Source organism: Eretmochelys imbricata, chromosome 23, assembly GCF_965152235.1.
Source record: "Eretmochelys imbricata isolate rEreImb1 chromosome 23, rEreImb1.hap1, whole genome shotgun sequence".
Taxonomy (NCBI): Eukaryota; Metazoa; Chordata; order Testudines; family Cheloniidae; genus Eretmochelys; species Eretmochelys imbricata.
In genome coordinates, this window is record NC_135594.1 from 5,088,502 (window position 1) to 5,108,465 (window position 19,964).

Below are 19,964 nucleotides of genomic sequence, written 5' to 3' on the forward strand. Positions count from 1 at the left end.
TGCTTGCAGTGGTGAGGAGCCTGTTGCCAGGGAAACCTCCACCTGCTTGCTCTGGGTGGATAAGAAGCCTGTCCTGAGGGGGCCTGATCGAGACCCTCATTGAAATGGGAACCTCTCCCTGTCTGCTCGGGACAGGGGAGAGAAGTGACCCTATTCTAGGGGGAACTTGGTTGGGGTCCCCAGTGTAATGAGAATCCATCTCAGCCTCCTCTGAGTGGGGGGTGAAGCAAGTCAGGGGGGGCGGGGGCATGAGGTCTGGTGGGGGGGGGTGTGAGGTCTGCCATGGGAACCCCTCCCTGGATGCTTTGGGTTTCTGGATGTGTGTGGGGGCGGAGGGGCGTGGGGGAGAGCAGGCCTGGGCGGGAGGGGGATGTTCCCTGGGAACTGCTCCCTCCCTGCTCTGGGGGGGATAAAGCAGGCCTGTAGGGAGCAGGTGTTACCATGGGAATCCTTCTCCTTGCTGGGGGAACAGTACGGGGCTGAAGCAGGCCTACCCTGGGGGGGCCTGTTGCCATGGGAACCCCCCCCCCCCCCGATCAAGGGGAAGCAGCAGGTCTACCTGGAGGGGCCCGTTGCCATGGGAACCCCCTGCTCAGGGGGGGGAAGCAGGCCGGCCCTGGGGGCCCTGTTGCCATGGGAACCCCCCGCTCGGGGGAAGCAGCAGGCCTACCTGGAGGGGCCCGTTGCCATGGGAACCCCTCCCTGCCCCCGTCCCGCGGCGCGGGCCCCATTTCCTGGCGGAGCACTATCTGGCAGGAAGTGCCCCCCCCGCACGGCTCCCTATGTGGCAGCCGCCGGGATCCATGATGGAGGCTGAGCGGGTGCTGGTGCGGGCCCAGCAGGCCTCGGGCCCGGCGGGGGCAGAGCCGCCACCACCCCCGCCGCAGGCCCCGGGCCGGGCGGCCGCGGGGGCCGGGCCCGGCGAGCTCAGCCTGCCCGGCATCCTGCACTACATCCAGCACGAGTGGGCCCGCTTCGAGGCCGAGAAGAGCCGCTGGGAGGCCGAGCGGGCCGAGCTGCAGGTGCCGGGGGCGGCGGCGGCGGGCCGGGCCGGGCCGGGCCGGGGCGCGGGGAGTCGCGGGCGGGCGAGGGGTTACCGGGGCCACCGCTGCCTCCGCCGCTGCCGCCATCTTGGAGGGAAATGGCCGACGGGACCCCGGGGGGGGGGGGGTCAGAGAGCCCCCCCCCCAGGATCGGGACCCCCCCGTGCGTCGGAGCGGGGGAGTGTCAGGGACCCCCAGGATCGGGGACCTCCCCCGTGGGTCGGGGATTCCCCCCCCAGGGGGCAGGGGCTTAGACCTTGGGAGAGACCAGGGGGTTGAAGGGAGAAATTGGGGTGAGAGATTAGAGGGGGGTGGTGAGTGGGGGAGGTATTGTGGTCCCTCCCCCACAAAAAAAAATTTGGGACCCTTTATTTGCGACTTGGGATGGTGGCTGTTGCTGTCCAAGAAGGCTTGAGGAGGCTTGGGGCCAGCGTGAGGGGCGGGGTACGTGGCTGTCGCCTCCCCGTAGCACCAGGGGAAGGAGTGAATGACTTGGGGCAAATGCAGCCGTCCCCCTCCAATAGGAAGTTGAGGGGGACCATGGGGGAGGAACACAGCTGTCGTTCCTGCCATAGCAACCAGTGAAGGAGTTGGGATGAGCTTTTGGGGGGGAGGAAATGCAGTTGTCAACCCTGTAGCAACTCCCAATAGAGTTGGGGTGAATGTTGGGGCAGGGGCCAGGAAATGTCTGCTGCTGCCCAAGAGGGAGGTGAGGTGATGAGGGGGGAAATGTAGCTATCGCCTTCCAATAGGGACCAGGAAGGAATTGGGGTGAGGGCATGTGGGGAGACATGCATCTGTCAACCCCATAGCAACTAGGGAGGGAGTTGTTGGCGGGGGCACAGCCAACATCCAGCCCAGTAGTGAGAGAGGAGAGAATTGAGGTGGGACACCTAATAGAGACCATGGAGGTGGTCACTTCTCTGAATAGCCTCCATGGGTCTGGTCAAGAGGAGCTGCTCCCCGGTTGTTGGTGTTTGGAGCAAAGGGAATGTCGCTTTCCTGAGGTATTGTTTAAGGAGCAGGGGACAGTGATCTCCCTTAATACGGCATGAAGACCTGCAGGGCTGTTCTCCCTGAGTAGCTCTAGGGCTGGAATTGGGATGGGAGGAGATGGCAACCTCTCAGAACAACAATGCTGACAGTGCCCAGGGATGGAAATTTCTCTGAGTAGTGACTAGGGCTGTTAAGTGATTAACTTCTCTGAATAGCCACAGCCAGCGGATCTGGGGTAAGTAATTTGGGTGAATTCACTTCCACAGAGTTGGAGGGATGAATTGTTTGGGATGGAAATAGGTGCTGAAGATGTCAAGGGAATGCCCTGTCCCAAACAGCAGCTCAGGTATAGAGAATTCTCCTTCCCGAATACCAGTGGAGAAGGGCGGTGAGCTGAGGACCTTTGAGATCCTTGGCAAAGGGTGTCTGAGTGACTCATCAGCGCCTGGGTGAGAGAGTTACTATCCCCTTGAACGTTTATGGGTTTATAGGTCACAGGAGAGAGGCAAACAAAATAGACCAGTTCTCATTGACTTCACTTTGTTGCTCTGCTCGCACATGGAGAACAGGTGAAGAGCAGTAGCTTATCACATGCCAGGCCAGAAGGCCTTGATGCCAGCTTCTAGCACGTGTGCTGGATGCTGCAGGATGTAAGGCATCCCTAGAAAGTGTCTCAGATTTCCAGATCCTCATAGCTGGAGTGGACATGAGGCATAAACTGCTTTCTGGTGTGCGTGCTTGTATATATGATGACTTATAGCTGGTCTGTGTAACATGGGGAATTGAAGTGGGCCAAGCAGCAGGGTTTGATGTGAGCAGGGGGGTGAAAGGCAATGGATGGGACAGAGCTGCAGGTATCTAGGCAAGGGAATATGCAGGGATTGAGAGACTGAATCTGGCTGGAGAGTTTAATGAGATCGAGGTGCTAGGGGAACAGTGAGATAGCTTTAATCTGCAGGGTGAGGCTGAGGAGTGTTGTGTAGGAGGGGTTATGAGTGGAACAGGAAAAAGGCCATAGAGAATTGCTTATAAAATCAAGGGTGTGTCCAGCGGCACAGGTGGGAGTGTAGCAGATTGGATGAGGCCTTGGTGGGAGGGAAGAGAATCATGTGAGGCAGCAGCAGCAGTATGGAGGAAGAGAAACTGATCAAGAAGAGGAAGCTGGAAGAGGAAGGTGGGGTGGGGTGGGGCTTTCAGAAGATAATTAGGATGCAGTCTTGGCTGTGACTCTGATGCCAGCTCCATAGCCCAAACAATGAGATTCTCAAGGAGGAGGTACCCTGGAGGTAGGCTGCCTGTGCTTGACACTTCTCTAGTGCTGTCTTTGTAAACATTAACTCATTAAGCCTGGTAACTTCCCCATGAGACTGTGCCAATATTCTCTGATTGGGAAACTGAGGCACGGAGATGGGTGCTGTCAGAGCCATGATTAGAAATTGGGATTTTCTGGCTCCCAGTCCTGTGCGGAGACCACTTGACCCTATCTCATTCTCAAGCAAGAAAAGGCCAGGGGAGCATTGCTTGGTCTCAGTAATTCCATGGATATCAGTGTCAGGGATGAGGAGGGATTTGCTGTCTGAGGGAGCTGATGATAACATTTACCCAGGAGAGTGGTTAATGGCTGAAGAATGATGGAAAGAAGATTGGGAGACTTCTCTTGGAGGTAACAAGGTCATGTGTTGGGGAGAATGCTTTGGGATAGTCTTTGGGAGATATTAGCTGGTTTAATATGCTGATACTCTAACTTCCCTGCAGCTGCTTAGAATTTGGATTCGTCCCGCCAGCTCTGACCTCAGCCTTTCCTGTTTGGGAGGGAGAGAGAGAATTACCATGAGGCTAGGAAGCAAGCAATGCATTCTGAAGCCAGCCGGAAGTTAACCAACCGCAGCAAATGTGCATCGCTGTTGAAGGGAGCGGGGATGTGGCTGAAAAGCAAAGTGGAGGAGAGAAACCCCACCACAAATCCTCTTGCCCACCCACATTTCATAACTGTGGGTAGGGAGCACTGTGGCACAGGAGCACTTAAAAGTGCCATCAGAGTTCGGCCTCTGGATCTGTAAGCATCATGGGAGCATCCTTGTGGCAACTTGGACTCCAGGGGAGAAGGAAGGAGCCAGGAAGAGCATGATGAGGAGCAGTGGAAGAGGGTATATGAAAGTAGCTGCAAGGATGGTCCAATGGCTAGAGCACTAGCCAGGGCTGTGGGAGACCTGGGTTCAATTCCTGCGCCACCCCAAACATCCTGTGTGAACCTAGGCACGTCACTTTGCTTCTCTGTGTTTCAGTTCCACATCTGTAAAATGGGCCTAATAGCACTGCCCTACCTCAAAGGTAAAGACTGTGTGGCACTCAGATAGTATGGTGATGCGGGCCAGATAAATATTCAAAATAGCATGGCAATTCACATGAAAAGTCCCTCAAACAATATTAATTGCATCACTTCAGCTTGTGCCTCGCTTATGCATCCTTGAGGAGACAGATTTAGCTAGTGATCATTCATTGCTAGGTGGGTTTCACCTGCGTTCTCATGCACCAGCATAGCTGGTGCGTGAATTGGCCACTCAATGGTGTATGTGGTGGCATTTGCAAAGAAACCTTTGCATAACAGAGCTTCTGGATTGTTTCCCAAGGAAGGTTGCAACTTCCGGCCTTCCTGCAGACCTCATTTGCTAACTGTAGCACAGGCCTATCCGTGCTTCAGCGCAATTTTCTATTGCCCCACTAAAGGCACCCATTTGAATGCTGTATGTTTACGTTGGCCCTGCTGTTCCTAGGAAAGGACATATTACAAAACATAAACCCATGGCTTATAAACAAAACATAAACCCATGGGCATGGCTTAAGACTTTCTGTTTCAAAGATTGCATACTAAAAGTCCTACAAAAGGCCCATTGCTTTCTGCCTGTCTAGTTTCCCACATTCCTGGTGGAAATTCCAAGGTGTGTGTTGTCAGAGAGAGCAGTTAGCTTGTGATACTGCTGTACTTTTATCTCCACTCAAACCTTTCATAGCAGACACACAAAATGGGACATACAGGTGAACAGGGGTTAGGCTGTTTGGGATCTTAATTTCCATACAGGCCTTTCAATTATCAGTTGATTGAGTTTAGACTTCACCTTGCAATTCCTGGGCTTTCTACAGGGCTAGGTAAAACTATAGTATTCTTCACTTTTTTCCTTAACTCCATTTTATCAACTTTTTTTTTTCTTTCTTAACCAGGGAACTTCCTTATTTTCATCTGACAAGTAAAGTACTGATCCCCTTCCTATACGGAATTATGTATTCTACACCAGGCACTCAAAGTACACTGTAGCCTTGGTTACCTACATGATGTTTAGCATACCTTGATGTCATCTTCGTTAGAACTGTACTGCTGTTTCTTCAAAGCTGCAGCCTTTTAAAAAAATGGTTTAAGCTGGCCTGTGTGCCTGTGGACTCCAAGAAGTCTTTGTAGGAATCTGAGAATCTGAACGTTTTGCCTCTGTAAAATCTTTCAACCCAGTAAGATCTGTGAAGTATTTTAAGCAGTCCTTAGGGGTCACAGGCTCCTTGGGAGTGATAGCATTAACCTGCAAGATGGTTTGTGGGGTCGAGTGTGATGGGCCAAGAATCATTGTCTCGATCCAGCAAACTCTGTGACTTTTATGCTTCCCCAGAGCTCAGATAGGGTTAAGCAGGCCCAGAAGTTATAGTGTTAGGTTAGGTTCCCTAGGAGTTGCTGTGAGAAGTGGAAGCTCTTTAGGAATGAGTGTGCTGGCACACATGGACGGTGTTCCTTGACCCAGTCTCTGAGCAGTGGTTAGCACAGTCCTTTTCCATCTGCAAAGTCCTCTTTCCCCACCCCCCACTTCTAGTGGGGTTGGTCGGTATCATTATCCACACTGTACAGAGTGGGAAACTGAGGCACCGAAATGGGAAGGGCCTTGCTGAAGTCCCTGTGAGTCAGTGGCAGAGCCAGGAGGAGAACTTCAGATTCCTCGACTCCTAGTCCTGTGTTCGTTTCCACTTGACCAGAGTTTGCCAGCCTTCGCAAGCTGGCAATCCCTTATTTGAAGTTAAAATTTTTTGCCACCCCCTTCCGCTTACTATAAAAGTAAGAGTAAAAGAAGATATTGGTACTAAGCCCAAGTAATTAATATGTGTGTGTGTGTCAAGAGCTTGGCCGAGAACACATGACCTTGAAGGGCCAGAGGATGTGGGAAGTGGGGTAGCGAGATCTTTTTTGCTTTAGAGCATAATAAAAATTTCAACGCATCACAATCCTCCCCATTTCCCCCTCCTGGGGCTTGTGGCTTTGAGAACCACTGCACTAGATTGTGGTACTCAAAGGTAAGTTAGGTTTGCAAAGTGAATTCTAGTCTTGATCCTTGCACAGTGATCTGGTATGCAAAGGCAGGCTGAGTTGGGCTAGATCAATTCTTGTAGCCAGAGAGGGCTCCAGGTTCATCTGAGCAGGTACATAACCCGCAGGAAAGAGGGGTTGTGGAGGAGATGGGAATGATCCCTACACAGATGACAACAGTACTCCTTTGGGGTTCCACTCTGCTACCCTAGAGCGTTAGGCACAAATAGCTGATGTTTAGAAGCTCAGAAAGCTGGGCGTGTGCCATGAGTCAATTGATTGGAAATGAATCTGTAAGGGGTGCTTAGCATCACTGTTTGCTGGGACAGGGTTTGACTGACTGGAGCATGTCGGACCGGAAATCTGGCTAATAAGCAGAAAATCTGTGTTAATAGACTGGTGGTTGGGGGTGGGGGATTTAAGAAGGTGTCAGCTGGCGGATGGTGGAGCCAGCTCGCAATTTCGCCTTAGGAGCTGGCAGGCAGTTTGGCATATGGCGCAGATTCCCGCGGCTTAAGCCAACAGACGGTCATTAAGTGATAGAAATGTTTTGTGATTGGGTTAAATTGCCTGTAGAAGGGTGAGAAAATACACACACTAGCTCAGTCCAGAGTGGAGCAGTCTCTCAAATGCAATGGAGCATGAGGAGGGGAGTGAGCTCCTTGCGGGCAGGTCTGCACTTAGCTAGATCGCTGCTGTGTGAAAGAGAGAGAGGAGGGAGGTGTTGTGGATGCCTTGCAGTGCCTTGGGCTGAGTCTGCTCCAGAATTAGCTGCCTAATGCCACTGAAGTCCGAGATGCACCTGCAGGAAAATTGGCCTGTTTTTATCAGAGTTTTGGCAATGGCATCGGAGGGGAAGGATAGTTTTGTGGTTAGGGCAAGGGAGCTGGAAGTCAGGACTCCTGGGTTCTGTTCCCGCCTTTGGGAGGGGAGTGGGGTTGAGAGTCAGGATGTCTGGATTCTGTGCCCCCCTCTGGATGGGGAGTGGGGTCTGGTGGTTTAGAGAAGTGCGGCTGAGAGTTGGGATTCCTGGGTTCTACTCCCACTTCAGCATTTAGGCAGCTCCGACTAGTAGAAAACACCCTGGCATGTCTCCTCAGCAACACAGGCTCCTGGAGCACATCAGACCTGTCCTCTGCTCTCTATACTGGCTTCTCATAGAATATCGAATCAAGTTCAAAGTCTTGGTCCTTATCTTCAAAACGCTGCATGGCCTGGGCCCAACATATCTAAAAGGTCATCTAAAGCTCCGGGAAAGAGTGTGGTCAACAGCTCTGCTCCTCTGGCCCAATGGACTCTCAACAATCAGAGTAAAGCTAGTCCATGCGGAAGACAGAGCCGTCTCTGGGGGTGGTCTGAGACTGTAGACCGAACTGCCGCAGGAACTAAGGACTATCGTAAACCTCACCACCTTCCACTCCAACTGCAAGGGACATTTCTTTGACCTGCCTTCTGTAAAAATACAGCAACAAGTACCTGTATATTAAAAGAAAAAAAGTCACCCCTATCAAAACCAGACAGGCCACAGCACGGTGCTTCTCCCTCTGAGGAGAGGAGGAGAGACCAGCACATGACAGATGTGTAGTCATGGTGCACTGCTGGAAGGCTCTCAGATATTATGGTGATAAGCATGGTTAAAATCTTCTATGGAATAGACCAGAGTGGGGGCTAGTGGTTAGAGGGGCGGGGGAGCTGGGAATGAGGACTCTTGTTTTCAATTTGAGACTCTGCTCCTGCTTTTCTATCTATGGGATTCTGGGCAGGTCACTGCACCTCTTGGTAAATCTGTAAAATGGAGAATAATGGCTCTGACTCTCCCCAGGGAGCTGTGAGGCATCCTGTGTTACGGGGAGGTGATTTGCTTTCAGATCCTCAGATAAAAGTGGCTGAATAAATTAGTGCCTACGCCCTGCACTGATTGGGAATGTTAGCAATGTACACAAGCAACTGGGCTGGTATAACTGGCACTGTTTTTGGGTTCTGCCGGAATAAGTAAAAAATAATCATTTCTAGCACTTCCTGTATGGGGCTCTCCAAGCATGGTAGGGCAGGCAGGGGGTGAGGGCAGCATGGGTGTGAGCCAACAACCTGCGCTCCAAGCCCTTATGGGACCTGACTGACCTCAGGCTTGGTTCTTGTTCCTACAGGCCCAAGTGGCATTTCTGCAGGGAGAGAGGAAGGGCCAAGAGAACCTCAAGACAGACCTGGTGCGCAGGATAAAGATGTTGGAGTATGCCTTAAAGCAAGAGAGGTAAGAAATGCGGCAGCTAGAGGAGGTGGGAATGCCCGGGAAGGCTGTGGCGTTGAGGACTGGGCTGGCCTGCTTGTCACTCCCCACGTTTTGGGGGATCTTTGAAAACTCCCCCTCCCAGGCAGACTCCCCCAGCTTCGTTTTCTCCAGCAGCAGAACAGGTGCGGGGCCCTTCGCTCTCAGAGAGGGTCCTGTAGTCTGTTAGGTCACCCAGGTTTGGACATGAAAGTCTCAGTCATTAGTTGTGATCCCTTGAAATCTACTGCCGTCTCATGAGTCCACCTGAAAGGGTTTCTGAACGGTGATGGGTGCATGGCCAGCCCCCTATCCTCCTGCCACCCTCCCCCAACTCATATCATGCTGGGGTGTTACTGGCTCTTGGGTACAGCCTAGGGAATCATGAAGGGGCCAGACTATGGTCGGTGTCTGACTCTGGTCTAGAAGGATGTGCTGGTCTAGTGGTTAGACTAGATGAGAGCGGAGAAGCATGTTGAGTTATGATTCCTGGGTTCAGTTCCAAGCTCCAAGGGGAAGGATTGCCAGGTGTTTAGAGCAGGGGTATACAGGGAGTCAGGACCTCCTGCTCTCCATTCTGAGGAGTGGGTGGAGCAGGCTCACTGTACAACCATAGGCACGTTGCTGCGCTTCTCTGTGCCTCAGTTTCCCCTTCTATAATATGGGAATCATGCGTTGCCTCAGTTGCTTTAGGTTCACATCAAACTTCGCTTTTCCATGTTCGTTCAAGGTCAAAATACCACAAGCTGAAGTTTGGAACTGAACCGAACCAAGGGGAGAAGAGAGCGGATCTGTCAGAACCAGGTATTGTACCATGCAAGTGCACTCATACCCACAGTGTCCTATATCTTCTGCCCAGTCCCCTGCTCATGGATATCGACGTGATTGCATATAGCTGGGATGTGGGATACTATGGGCTTGTGACCTCAGGGATAGATTCTTCCCAAGGGTTAGCCTAGCACTGACAGGTGAGGGCTTGAGTTTGAGGCTGGTCCAGGGATGTGGGTGGCTTACTGAAAAGCTGGAGCTGAAGCCAGAATGGGTTCCCCATGGCGGGTATGCGTCACTGATACTTTCTTTACTGTCCTCTCAGTTTCCAATGGCCCAGCGGAAACAACTTCGCTGGAAAGCAACCCACTGGTGTGGAAGGAAGGGCGCCAGCTGCTCCGGCAGTGAGTATGTAGAGCCTCCTGGGAGGGGCCAAGGCTCAGGAGCTGAGCCCCCAGGGGAAAGTGGGAGAATGGGGAGCTGTGTGATGGTGTGTGATGGGACAGGGGAAGGAGGAGTTGGATGAGCCCCTAGGATGATTCTCCAGGTGAGATTTACTTTGATTGTAGCTCTTAGAAGAACTTACCACAGGAGCATGAATCCCAGTGTCCTGGCCTGTTCCATACTGGACAATTCCACTCTGCCTCTTGGAATTTCCCCGGTTTGTTTCAGTTGGGTATGACAGCATTGGTATGTGCTGTTAAACACCTGCTGTACTCCAGCCCAGAGGCAATTGCATTTCAGGGGGAGGGGGAGGGGATTTTCCTTTGAATATTGTCAGTACATGTCCATGCCTTTTGGAATATGCCTGTGCTGTGCGCCGTTTGCAAAGCCCTGACCGTCGGGGTCCCATAGACTTAACCTCTAACTATTCCAGGTGCGATTGATAAAAGAGGTGTGCCCTGCCCCCCGCCCACCCCTGCTGTCGAAGCAGCAAATGGGAGTATTCTCATCTCTGCCCTAGTTGGTGTTATGTGACATTTCTATTGCTCTAGCCCCTAGGGTCTGTCTACACTGCAGTTAGGAGGTGTGACTGTAGCAGGTGTAGACTTACCCGGGCTAGTTCGAGTACCCACAGCAGTGAAGCCTCCCCAGGACAGGCAGTGGCCACTAGAGTGTGTACCCAGGCGGGCAGGGCTAGCCCACACAGCCGCCCATGCCGCTGTGACTTCGCTGCTATTGTCACTTGAGATAGCATTGATCTTGCTCATCGGCTAAAGGAGCTGGGTTGTCACAACCAGCTCTTAGAACAGCGTTGGCAGGTGCCGATCCATGAGGAGCAATTCCTATAGATTACCAATAGCCAGAAATAATAGCTTAGAGGGCTGTGCGGGGCACCACACATAACAGCTTAGAGGGCTGTGCAGGGCGATTGGTTTAAGTTTGGTTCTCTAGGAACTGGCGCCACTCAGGTTACAGTTTTGTTTTATTTTTGCTCTCTGAAATACACAAGGATGCAAAATGCCCTGCCCAGACTTTGGGCTCCCTAGCGCTCCTGACAAAGCATAGAACCTAAATACTACATGTCCTTATCGACTCTGAAGGCTTTTGGGTGCTCCCTTTGCAGCTGCCAGGGCATGGGGCACAATTAAACAGCAAGCTGAAAATACCCTGCAGTAAAGCATGGGGGGAGGACCCTTCTTTATATGACCTCACCTGGACTAAACCAGAGCTCTAGCCCAAGCCCCTCAACAGTCAAAACTTCCCAGTTTAGGGCGTTGGTGCAGGGTGGATCTGTCCTGACAGTGCAACAAACACTCCCTTTGCAGGTGAGGAATTTGTCATTGCTCCGTATGTAGCTTGGGTGGTAAGTTCAGGCGCCATGTGGACCCCCATGCACTAGTGTCCCAGTCCTCCAGCCGTCAGCTTAGTAACATTAACCCCATGTGTACCGGGTGGGAACCGAGATGCTGAGAATGCAAGTGACTTGCCCGAGGTCACCCAGCAAGCCTGTGGCCATGCTAAGGGGATAGAACCCAGTTCTCTTGACTCCCAGCCCTGTGCCTTACCCACAGGCCCACGCTTCCTCTCTGCAGCTATGTTCCCTTTAATGTGGCATCTGCCCTGTGGCTGGGAGAGCCACCACCCTCTGAGGATCAAAAGCCGCTGGCAGCGTGGAGAGCTGTCTCATGCTGCACCCTCCTCCAGAGAGGGACTCCTTGAGGATCTGCCTGGGCCTCCCTCATTTTCCCCCTAAGTCTGTGCAGCCTTCTTGACGTCACGGACAAAATGAGGGAGCGCACAGGACTGCAAGGGGGAAGTTCTCAGGTCTGCTTTGCTGACTTGGAGTAGTCCCTTTCCCATGCCAGCTCTGGAGAGATTGCTGACCCGCCATGTCTCTAAAGTGCGTGGAGATCCGCAGACGGAGAGTGTTATGTTGTCCTGCCCTGGACCCTAGCTCTCAACTCGCGTTTCTCCCTCATCGCAGGTACCTGGAAGAAGTGGGCTACACAGACACCATCCTGGACATGCGTTCCAAGCGAGTGCGCTCCCTGCTGGGCCGCTGCTCTGTGGAGCTGAACGGCACCGTTGAGCCCAGCGACTTGGGGCTGGGTCCTGCTCCGGGGCCCCCTGGGCTGAACGGGGGCGAGTCATTGCTTGTCAAACAGATCGAGGAACAGATTAAAAGGTGAGGGGGCAGCCCTCTGTCCTGGCCATACATCTTGCCCCCCTCCTGTAAGGGGCATCGCTGTTCTATGCCTCCTCTTGAGTTATATCGGGGGCTGCGTGCTTGTCTTTGCTGGGGATTCTCACAGGCTGCTGCATGGATGGGGTTTGGCTGCTACGGGAGGGGGTGCTCTGCGAGATGGATGGATGGGGATCCTGCTAGCAGGGGAGGGGGGTTCCAGCCTGGGGTGTCTCATGGGGCAGGGTAGGTTTCTGCTGGATGAGGGGGGTTCTGGCTGGTGGGGGAAGCTGGGGGGGATGTCTCTGCTGGATGCATTCAACCCAGAGTCTGGCTGGTGGGGGAGACGGGTGATGCGCTGCGTTGAGGGGGATAGGCCCTGATTCTGCTTGGTAAAAAGGGGGCGTGCCGCCTAGATGGCGCTTTGCCTGGAGTCAGCATCGTATGGGGGGAGCTGCCCCCCACCGAGGGGTTTTGCTGCATGGTGTCTCATCCCCAATGGGATGTGCATGTGTTCACTGCAGAAGTGTTGATATCCAGCTGCAGGGCACCATGGGAGGGACCTCTGGGCCATGGAGCTCTCCTAGCATAGGAAGCAGAGCAGGATCCTCAGTGGCTGGCCCCAGCTGCTTCAGAGGAAGGTGTGACAGGAGACCCCTATGGCATTACTTCCCAACCCCAGGCAGTTAGAACTCAGCTAGTGCCCTGAACCAGGGAGGTTTCTATCCCTTCTCCCCGACTTCCACAATGCAGCTGCTCTCCATTCTCTCTGCCCAGTGGGCTATGCTGGGTTGGGGGGCCGCAGTGCAGCCTCGTTCCCTAACGCTGGCCTGGTATCACCTCTGCCTCTGGCAGGAATGCCGGGAAGGAGACAAAGGACCGAATCAGCAGCTCGGTGATGGAGAAAATCCCCTTCCTCCAGAACTGCGAGGACGAGGACAGTGATGAAGAGGAAGATCTGGAAGGCCTTCCTCTCGAGACCCAGCGGCAGCACAAGAAACAGCGAGTAAAGGCAGGTCTTACAAGGACAGGAGACAATTAACATGTCCTGGGCCACTCTAACAAGCACTCCCGATAGGTTTCTGAAGGCAGGGACTGGGCATCAGAACTCCCGGCTCCTCTGAGAGGAGAGTGTAGTGGATTGGTTAGAACAAGGATTCACTGGGAGTCAGGACTCTTGGGTTCTGTTCTCAGCTTTATTACTGTCTCACTGCATGGCCGTGGGCCAATCCTCTCCGTGTGCCTCTGTTTCCCCAGCTGTATAACAAGGTTAATACACATCCACCTTTATAAAGTGCTTGATAAGCCTCTGCAGAAGAGTGCTATAAATGGACAAGTAACATAATAATCAGATGCTACTGCGTTTGCCTTGGCGGCCGGATAGGAAGTTGTCCCCTACTGTGGGTGGTGGGAGCTGAAGGTGAAAACTTCTAGCAATGATCATTCCTGGCCTTCCTCTGGCATTTTCATCCAAGGATCTCAAAGTGCTTTAATTAATTCTCACACTCTGTCCTGTGGGGTGCACCAGCATTGTGCCCATTTTATAGATGGGAGATGTGAGGCACAGAGCGAGCAGGGAAGTGACATGCCCAGTCACATGGTGAGTCAGTGACAGAGCTGGGGATAGAACCCAGAAGTCCTGATTCCCAGCAGCCCCCCAGCTCTAACCACTAGACACACTCTCCTCCCAGAGGTGGGGATGGAACCTAGGACTCCTGGCTGCCCCTGTGCTCTAAACATTGCCCCATACACCCTCTTTTTCTTGGTTCCCTTTCCCTTGCTGATAGGGGAGTGGTGGTTTCTTCTGCAGGGTTCCCTTGTCCCGTTTCTACCCATTAAGTGTCTCTGGCTTCTAACGAGATCCATGCTGCAGTAGCAGCTGCGTCGCAAAGATTGCAGAGGGGTGGTCTGACCCCGCTGCCATAACACACCGATGCCTGAAACGACTTCACCTTCCCAACTCCAGCCTGCCCCGTGGTGAGAGGGACCTGCCGCCCCAGGGCTCAATCTGGGGGCATGGTAATGGGACAGAGAAGCCCTAAGTCATGTTAATGTTGGTGCACACGCGTGTCCTAACACGCATGCGCAGAGCCCTGCGCTGTGCTTGTGTGTATGAGCGGCTATTGGCCTTGTATAGAACAGTTAACCCTTTTAGTGACTGAAGCCCTATGTGCACACAGCTCCCCCTAAGCAGTCTGCCTGGAGAATGGCAGCGTCCTTCCCACGTGTGCAGATGTGCCCCACCCTAGCTAATCAGTAGCCCAGGCTTTCCTTGGCCATGGTCTCTGATCTTCCTCTCCCAGCCCTCCTGTGTTGAACAGAATCTACCTGGGCCCCATCCCAGGTCTGGGTCTGTCAGTCCTGTGGGCTGGTGTCTCCGCATTGTGTCCACAGGCTGTGGGGAGCAGGCTAAGCTTGGAGCCCCCCTGCCCTAGGCTAACTCTCTCCAGTCTGTGTTACCAGCTTGCTACAAAGTCCCTGATGTCCGAGGTGGAGGATGAGGAGGATGATGAAGACTCTGAGGATGCCTTGAACGAGTTTGACTTCTTGGGCTCTGGGGAGAACGGCGAGGGCTCCGGGGACGCCCGGCGCACCGGGGACGGGAACGAGCTTGGTAATGGGAGTGTGTGGATAGGATCCTAGAGCTCCCAGCAGCCATCCCCACAGGACCAAACCCTCCAGTCTGGTTCTGTGTCCCCATGCGATGGGGCTTCCCCACTTCTCTGCATGTCCCTGGGGGAGATCATTCCCGACCTCCTTACAGCCCACATTAACCTTCCATTTCTGCAACTTACATCCATGTGTCAGCCAAATGAATTCCTCACCCACCTTTGGGGTGACATCCTTCATGTATACAGCCAGCGACTTGTCCCCGCTACAGCTTCCTCGTAGCTTAGCCAAGCTTTGCATAGAGCACATGACTGCTGGGAGCCAGGATGCCTGGGTTCTATCTCTGGCTATGGGAAAGGACTGGGGTATAATGGCTGGCCCAGGGGGGCTGGGATTCAGGTTCTATCAGGAGTCGGCTGGGAGGGGTGTTGGGGTCTAATGATTAGAGCAGGAAGGCTAGGAATCAGGAAGAATACCTTTACTCTCAGCCCCCTCCTGGATCATTTCTGTTTTTCAGACTCCCTCTGGTTCATTCATATCCTCCAGGGACCATGGTGTCTAGAACTGCACGTAAATCTCAAGAGCCCTGTAAAGAGGATCTGCCCCCTCCCTTCCCTGGGATTCCTGTACACACTCCCACTCCCTGGGATCTGTTGTGCGCTTTACTGCTGGGTCACACTGCAAACTCTGGTTTAACTTCCCAATCCGGGAAAGGTTTCTAGCAAGGTGAAAGAGCCACTGACTCCCCATCTCTGCTGCAGGGATGTGGGGTTCCCTGGCCCCTTCTTCCCCCAGCAGTGCTCTGAGCTTCCAGAGAGGAAACGCAGACTTCCTGAGGAGCACATTGCTAGCGGCAGCTGCTGTTCCCATGTCCGGTTGGGATGATCCTGCTTTCCCCTCGGGGCTGCCCTCAACCAGCCTTCAGCAGGAAAGCACCGGGCGGTTGCACTTCCTCTGCAGGCTTGGATGGCATGAAGCGTTCCCTCCCCCGTTCCCACATACACTCATACAGTAGTCCATTCCTCCCCCCCAGCCCCATCAGTGATTCCAGCCTGGCTCCTGGCAGCTCCAGTTCCTGGCAGTGAAGCTGGTCCTAGCCCCTGGGCCTGGACTCCATATGACGTGAGCGCCCTCTAGAGCTGCTATAAACTTGTGTTCTCAGGAATTTAACACTCCACATTTCCTCCGGGCTGCAATGGGCCATGCAGTGTCCCAGCCTGGAAGGAAAGCTTTCTTTTTAAAGGGGCATCATCAGTTTCAAACCAAGAGTCGAAGGCAGTTTTGGGTCAGCAGCGCTGGCTGCTGTGTGCATGTCACACCTATCCTCTGCCCTCTACACCGGCAACCTGCAGAAGCTGAATCTAGTTCGCGGTCTCAGTCCTTATCTTCAAGGCCCTCCGTAGCCCAGGCCCAGGCTAGACCTAAAAGAGGCTCCAGGGTGGGGAGCATGGTTGATGACGCTGCTCCTCCAGCACCATGGAACTTTGTTACCATCAGCGTAACGCCTGTCTGCACAGGAGAAGGATTGTCCTCAGGGGCCAGTCCCAGACTGCGGAACAAACTCCCCCAGGAGCTAAGGACTATCTGAAATCCACCCACCCTTTGCTCCCAGTGCTGGGAGCACTGCTCCGACCAGGCTCCTCTAACAGAAACAGAGTGGTGTGGACATTTTAATCAACAACAGCAAAACTTTACCAAAACACCCCCCCACACACACGCACAATCCCTGCCCTTGTGGGATAGAATGAACCACAGGGGAGAGGTGGTTATTGTGTCAGTTACTGCATGTCTGAAAGGCGCCCTGATGATGAGGGCGAGATAAGAACCCTTATAGAACAAAATAGGTCCCAGGCCTGTTCCTTTGGTTCTTTTCCTCTTCATAGATTCCCAGGCCAGAAGGGACCATTGTGAGCAGCTAGTCTGACCCCCTGCATAGCACAGGCCATAGGGCTTCACTAAATGAATTCCTCTTCTTGCATGTTTCTCTTTCCCATGTGGCTGGATGAAAGACTTCCACCAAGAACTGGGGAAGCAGTGAAACTAACAAATGCTGAGGGCAAACCCATATTTCAGGGGTCTTGTCCTGTTCCCAAAGAAGCTACCTGTCTCTTACCATGCTGCCAGGGCCTGGATTTTAACCTTCCCCCCTCATCTTTCCTTCCTCTGCAGAGAGCCGGAGAGTTAAGCTTCAAGGCATGCTTGCCGATCTCCGGGACGTTGATGGGCTGCCTCCTAAACCATCTGTTCCATCTGCCATCTCCAGTCACCCCAGGTCTCATGAAGGTAACGCCTAGTCCCTTTGTTCCCCTCCTGTTTCTGGCTGTGGGGTGGGGATTGTGTTATGGAGGGGAGAAGTGGGGGTGGGGGGGGAGTCCATCATGCTCAAGCTGTCATGTTCCTCTGATCCTCTTTGGACCTCTTCAGCAACTCCCCAGTTACAGAGGCCCTACAGACCACCTCCAACCTAGGGGTGCTCCCAGCATACCTTTCTCAAGCTTGGAATACCGCTGCCTTTCCTCCAGTTGTAAACCTGCTCCCACCTGGCACCTCTCCAGTTAGCCCTGAGCTTTGCCCCTTCTCCCCTTGCAGCAGGGTCGCTTGGCTTCTCCTCGGACGTGTTTATCATGGACACCATCGGCGGAGGGGAAGTAAGTCTGGGGGACCTGGCGGACCTGACTGTCACCAACGACAACGAGCTCAGTTGTGATGTGAGTAGCCGGCATCATCTCCTCACCCCAGCTTTCCGAGCTGGCCCTTAGCCCAGGCTCCTTGAGCGTTAGTCAGTGCCGCTTGTGGTGCCAGGCATCCGTGGCACAGCACTGCTCCGTACACCCCGTACATCCTATTCCAGTGGGCTCTAATACCCAGCAGTCCTTTGCACTGACATCTGCCCATCAAGATGAGTCTGATGAGCCCCACAGCCTGGGGATCTTTCTGGCACCTGAGGTCCCTGGGCGCAGCAGTATCCAGGAACATCTCCTCCCATTCACCCCCTGGTTGGAGTTTAGCAGTCATTTCTCTCCGCAGACCTAGCTGCTGTCTCCCCCAGCTTGGACTGTATTGTAATGCCCTCTGCAGGAAGTAACCCGAGGATCTCAGCTGGTGCAGAAGCCAGCTGCCTGCGTGCTGGGATGGGGGGAAGTTCCATGCAGGGAGCTGAAGGGACCCCTGTGCTTTGGGGGCTGCGCTAGCTACCAGCTTATCTGGGTGTGGAGCAGATGGACAGACCACATGATTGGGTCCTGTCTGATACAGATGCTGTCTTGCTCCATGAGCACCAGGCAGACAGTTGGCATCCAGCAGGACATGTCTACTTGTAGTCCCCAGATGGGAACTCTAGTGGGGGCTAGAGGTGGGGCCTTCTTGCAGTGGGTCTGGGACATATGGAGCGAACTCTGATTCCTATGGGACCACCAGAACACCCTCCTGCATAGCCAGTGAACATACCAGTATGACCAGTCTCTACTGGATTGCTAGTTTCCCTTTCAAGTATGCAGCCATTTTCCAGTGCAGGAAGGAGTACGAGGCCAGTTTGGATTCTTTTCCTGCCTCTTAGCTCTTCTGAGAAGAGTTTTGTTCTAATCCACCCCTGCTCTGTCCTGAGCGTTGCCAGCGCCAGACCTGAGCGCATGGCTCCCAGGGCCAGAGGGGAGATAGCCTCAGCCCTGCCGCAGTGCAGAGGGGTGGACTGGAGGATCTCTTGGGGTCCCTTCCAGTCCTGTAGCTCCATAATTCCATGAAAAGCCATGTTGCTGTTGGCATCAGCAAAAGTTTGTAACTGAGCCTGTTGGGGTTGAGAGGAGTGGTTATGACTCTTGCCTGGGACTTGGGAGACCTGATTCAAGTCTCTCCTTTGCTACACGATCCCTCTGTGACCTTGGGTGAGTCACTGTGCCTCAGTTTCCCCATCAGTGAAATTATTATTTATTAGGTGTATTACGTTAGCGCATAGGAGCCCTAGTGATGGCCCAGGGCCCCATTGTGCTAGGTGCTGTGTGAGAAGAGACTAATAATATCCCTGCTCTGCCCTGCCTCATAAGGTGTTGAGAGGAGGTGCTCTGATACCATAGTGATGAAGGCCATATAAGGACCTAATGTAGTTAAGACAGGTGTGGTACTGAGCCAGCAGGCAGGCAGATGCTTGGGATAATAACCCACAAGCAGAACATAAGAACGGCCATACTGGGTCAGACCAAAGGTCCATCTAGCCTGGTGTCCTGTCTTCCGACAGTGGCCAATGCCAGGTGCCCCAGAGGGAATGAACAGAACAGGTCATCATAAAGTGATCCATCCCGTCACCCATTCCCCGCTTCTGGTAAACAGAGGCTAAGGACACCATCCCTGCCCGTCCTGGCTCATAGCCATTGATGGACCTATCCTCCATGAACTTATCTAGTTCTTTTTTGAACCCTGTTATAGTCTTGGCCTTCACAGTATCCTCTGACAAGGAGTTCCACAGGTTGACTGTGCATTGTGTAAAAAAAATACTTCCTTTTGTTTGTTTTAAACCTGCTGCCTATTAATTTCATTTGGTGGCCCCTAGTTCTTGTGTTATGAGAAGGAGTAAATAACACTTCCTTATTTACTTTCTCTACACCACTCGTGATTTTATAGACCTCAATCATATCCCCCCTTCGTTGTCTCTTTTCCAAGCTGAAAAGTCCCAGTTTATTAATCTCTCCTCATCTGGCAGCTGTTCCATAACCTAATCATTTTTGTTGCCCTTTTCTGAACCTTTTCCAATTCCAATATATCTTTTTTGAGATGGGGCGACCACATCTACACACAGTATCTAAGATGTGGGCGTACCATATATTTATGTAGAGGCAATATGATATTTTTTGTTTTTCCCTTTCTTAATGATTCCCAGCATTCTGTTAGCTTTTTGGACTGCTGCTGCACATTGAGTGGATGTTTTCAGAGAACGGCAGAGGATGTGCAGAAGCAGCCTGGCTGCTGGTCCCTGTTGGGGGCTTTAATTGAAAATGGACAGAGATGGCTTGGCCCAGCTCAGAGGAGGAGGAGAGCGTAGCTGTGATCACGCTGCCTTGTTTTGTGTTTCCAGCTGTCAGATGGCAAGGACGCCTTTAAGAAGACCTGGAATCCCAAGTTCACCCTCCGGAGTCACTACGACGGGATCCGGGCCCTGGTTTTCCACCACACAGAGTCCGCGCTAGTCACAGCCTCTGAGGATGGCACGCTGAAGCTGTGGAACCTCCAGAAGACGGTTGCTGCCAAGAAGTGAGCCCCCCCTGTAGCTTGGGGAGCATGCCAGGCTCAGCAGGGCCAGCAGGAGGCGCTGCGTGGGGGAGG

At 53.2% G+C, this 19,964-nt stretch overlaps 1 protein-coding gene across 3 annotated transcripts in view; it reads left to right on the forward strand.

Moving 5' to 3' along the window:
- The first annotated feature begins 782 nt into the window (after positions 1-782).
- STRN4 (striatin 4) overlaps positions 783-19,964 on the forward strand; it is a 28,867-nt gene continuing 9,685 nt past the window's right edge. The window contains exons 1-10 of one of the 3 annotated variants that reach the window (XM_077840142.1): positions 783-1,022; positions 8,529-8,632; positions 9,378-9,451; positions 9,741-9,819; positions 11,844-12,044; positions 12,897-13,053; positions 14,505-14,655; positions 16,821-16,934; positions 17,241-17,359; positions 19,717-19,892. In XM_077840142.1, coding sequence (XP_077696268.1) covers positions 783-1,022; positions 8,529-8,632; positions 9,378-9,451; positions 9,741-9,819; positions 11,844-12,044; positions 12,897-13,053; positions 14,505-14,655; positions 16,821-16,934; positions 17,241-17,359; positions 19,717-19,892 — 1,415 coding nt within the window. Of the gene's footprint in view, positions 1,023-3,941; positions 4,187-8,528; positions 8,633-9,377; positions 9,452-9,740; positions 9,820-11,843; positions 12,045-12,896; positions 13,054-14,504; positions 14,656-16,820; positions 16,935-17,240; positions 17,360-19,716; positions 19,893-19,964 lie in introns of those variants that run through there. The other 2 variants (XM_077840144.1, XM_077840143.1) reach the window with 2 other exon arrangements.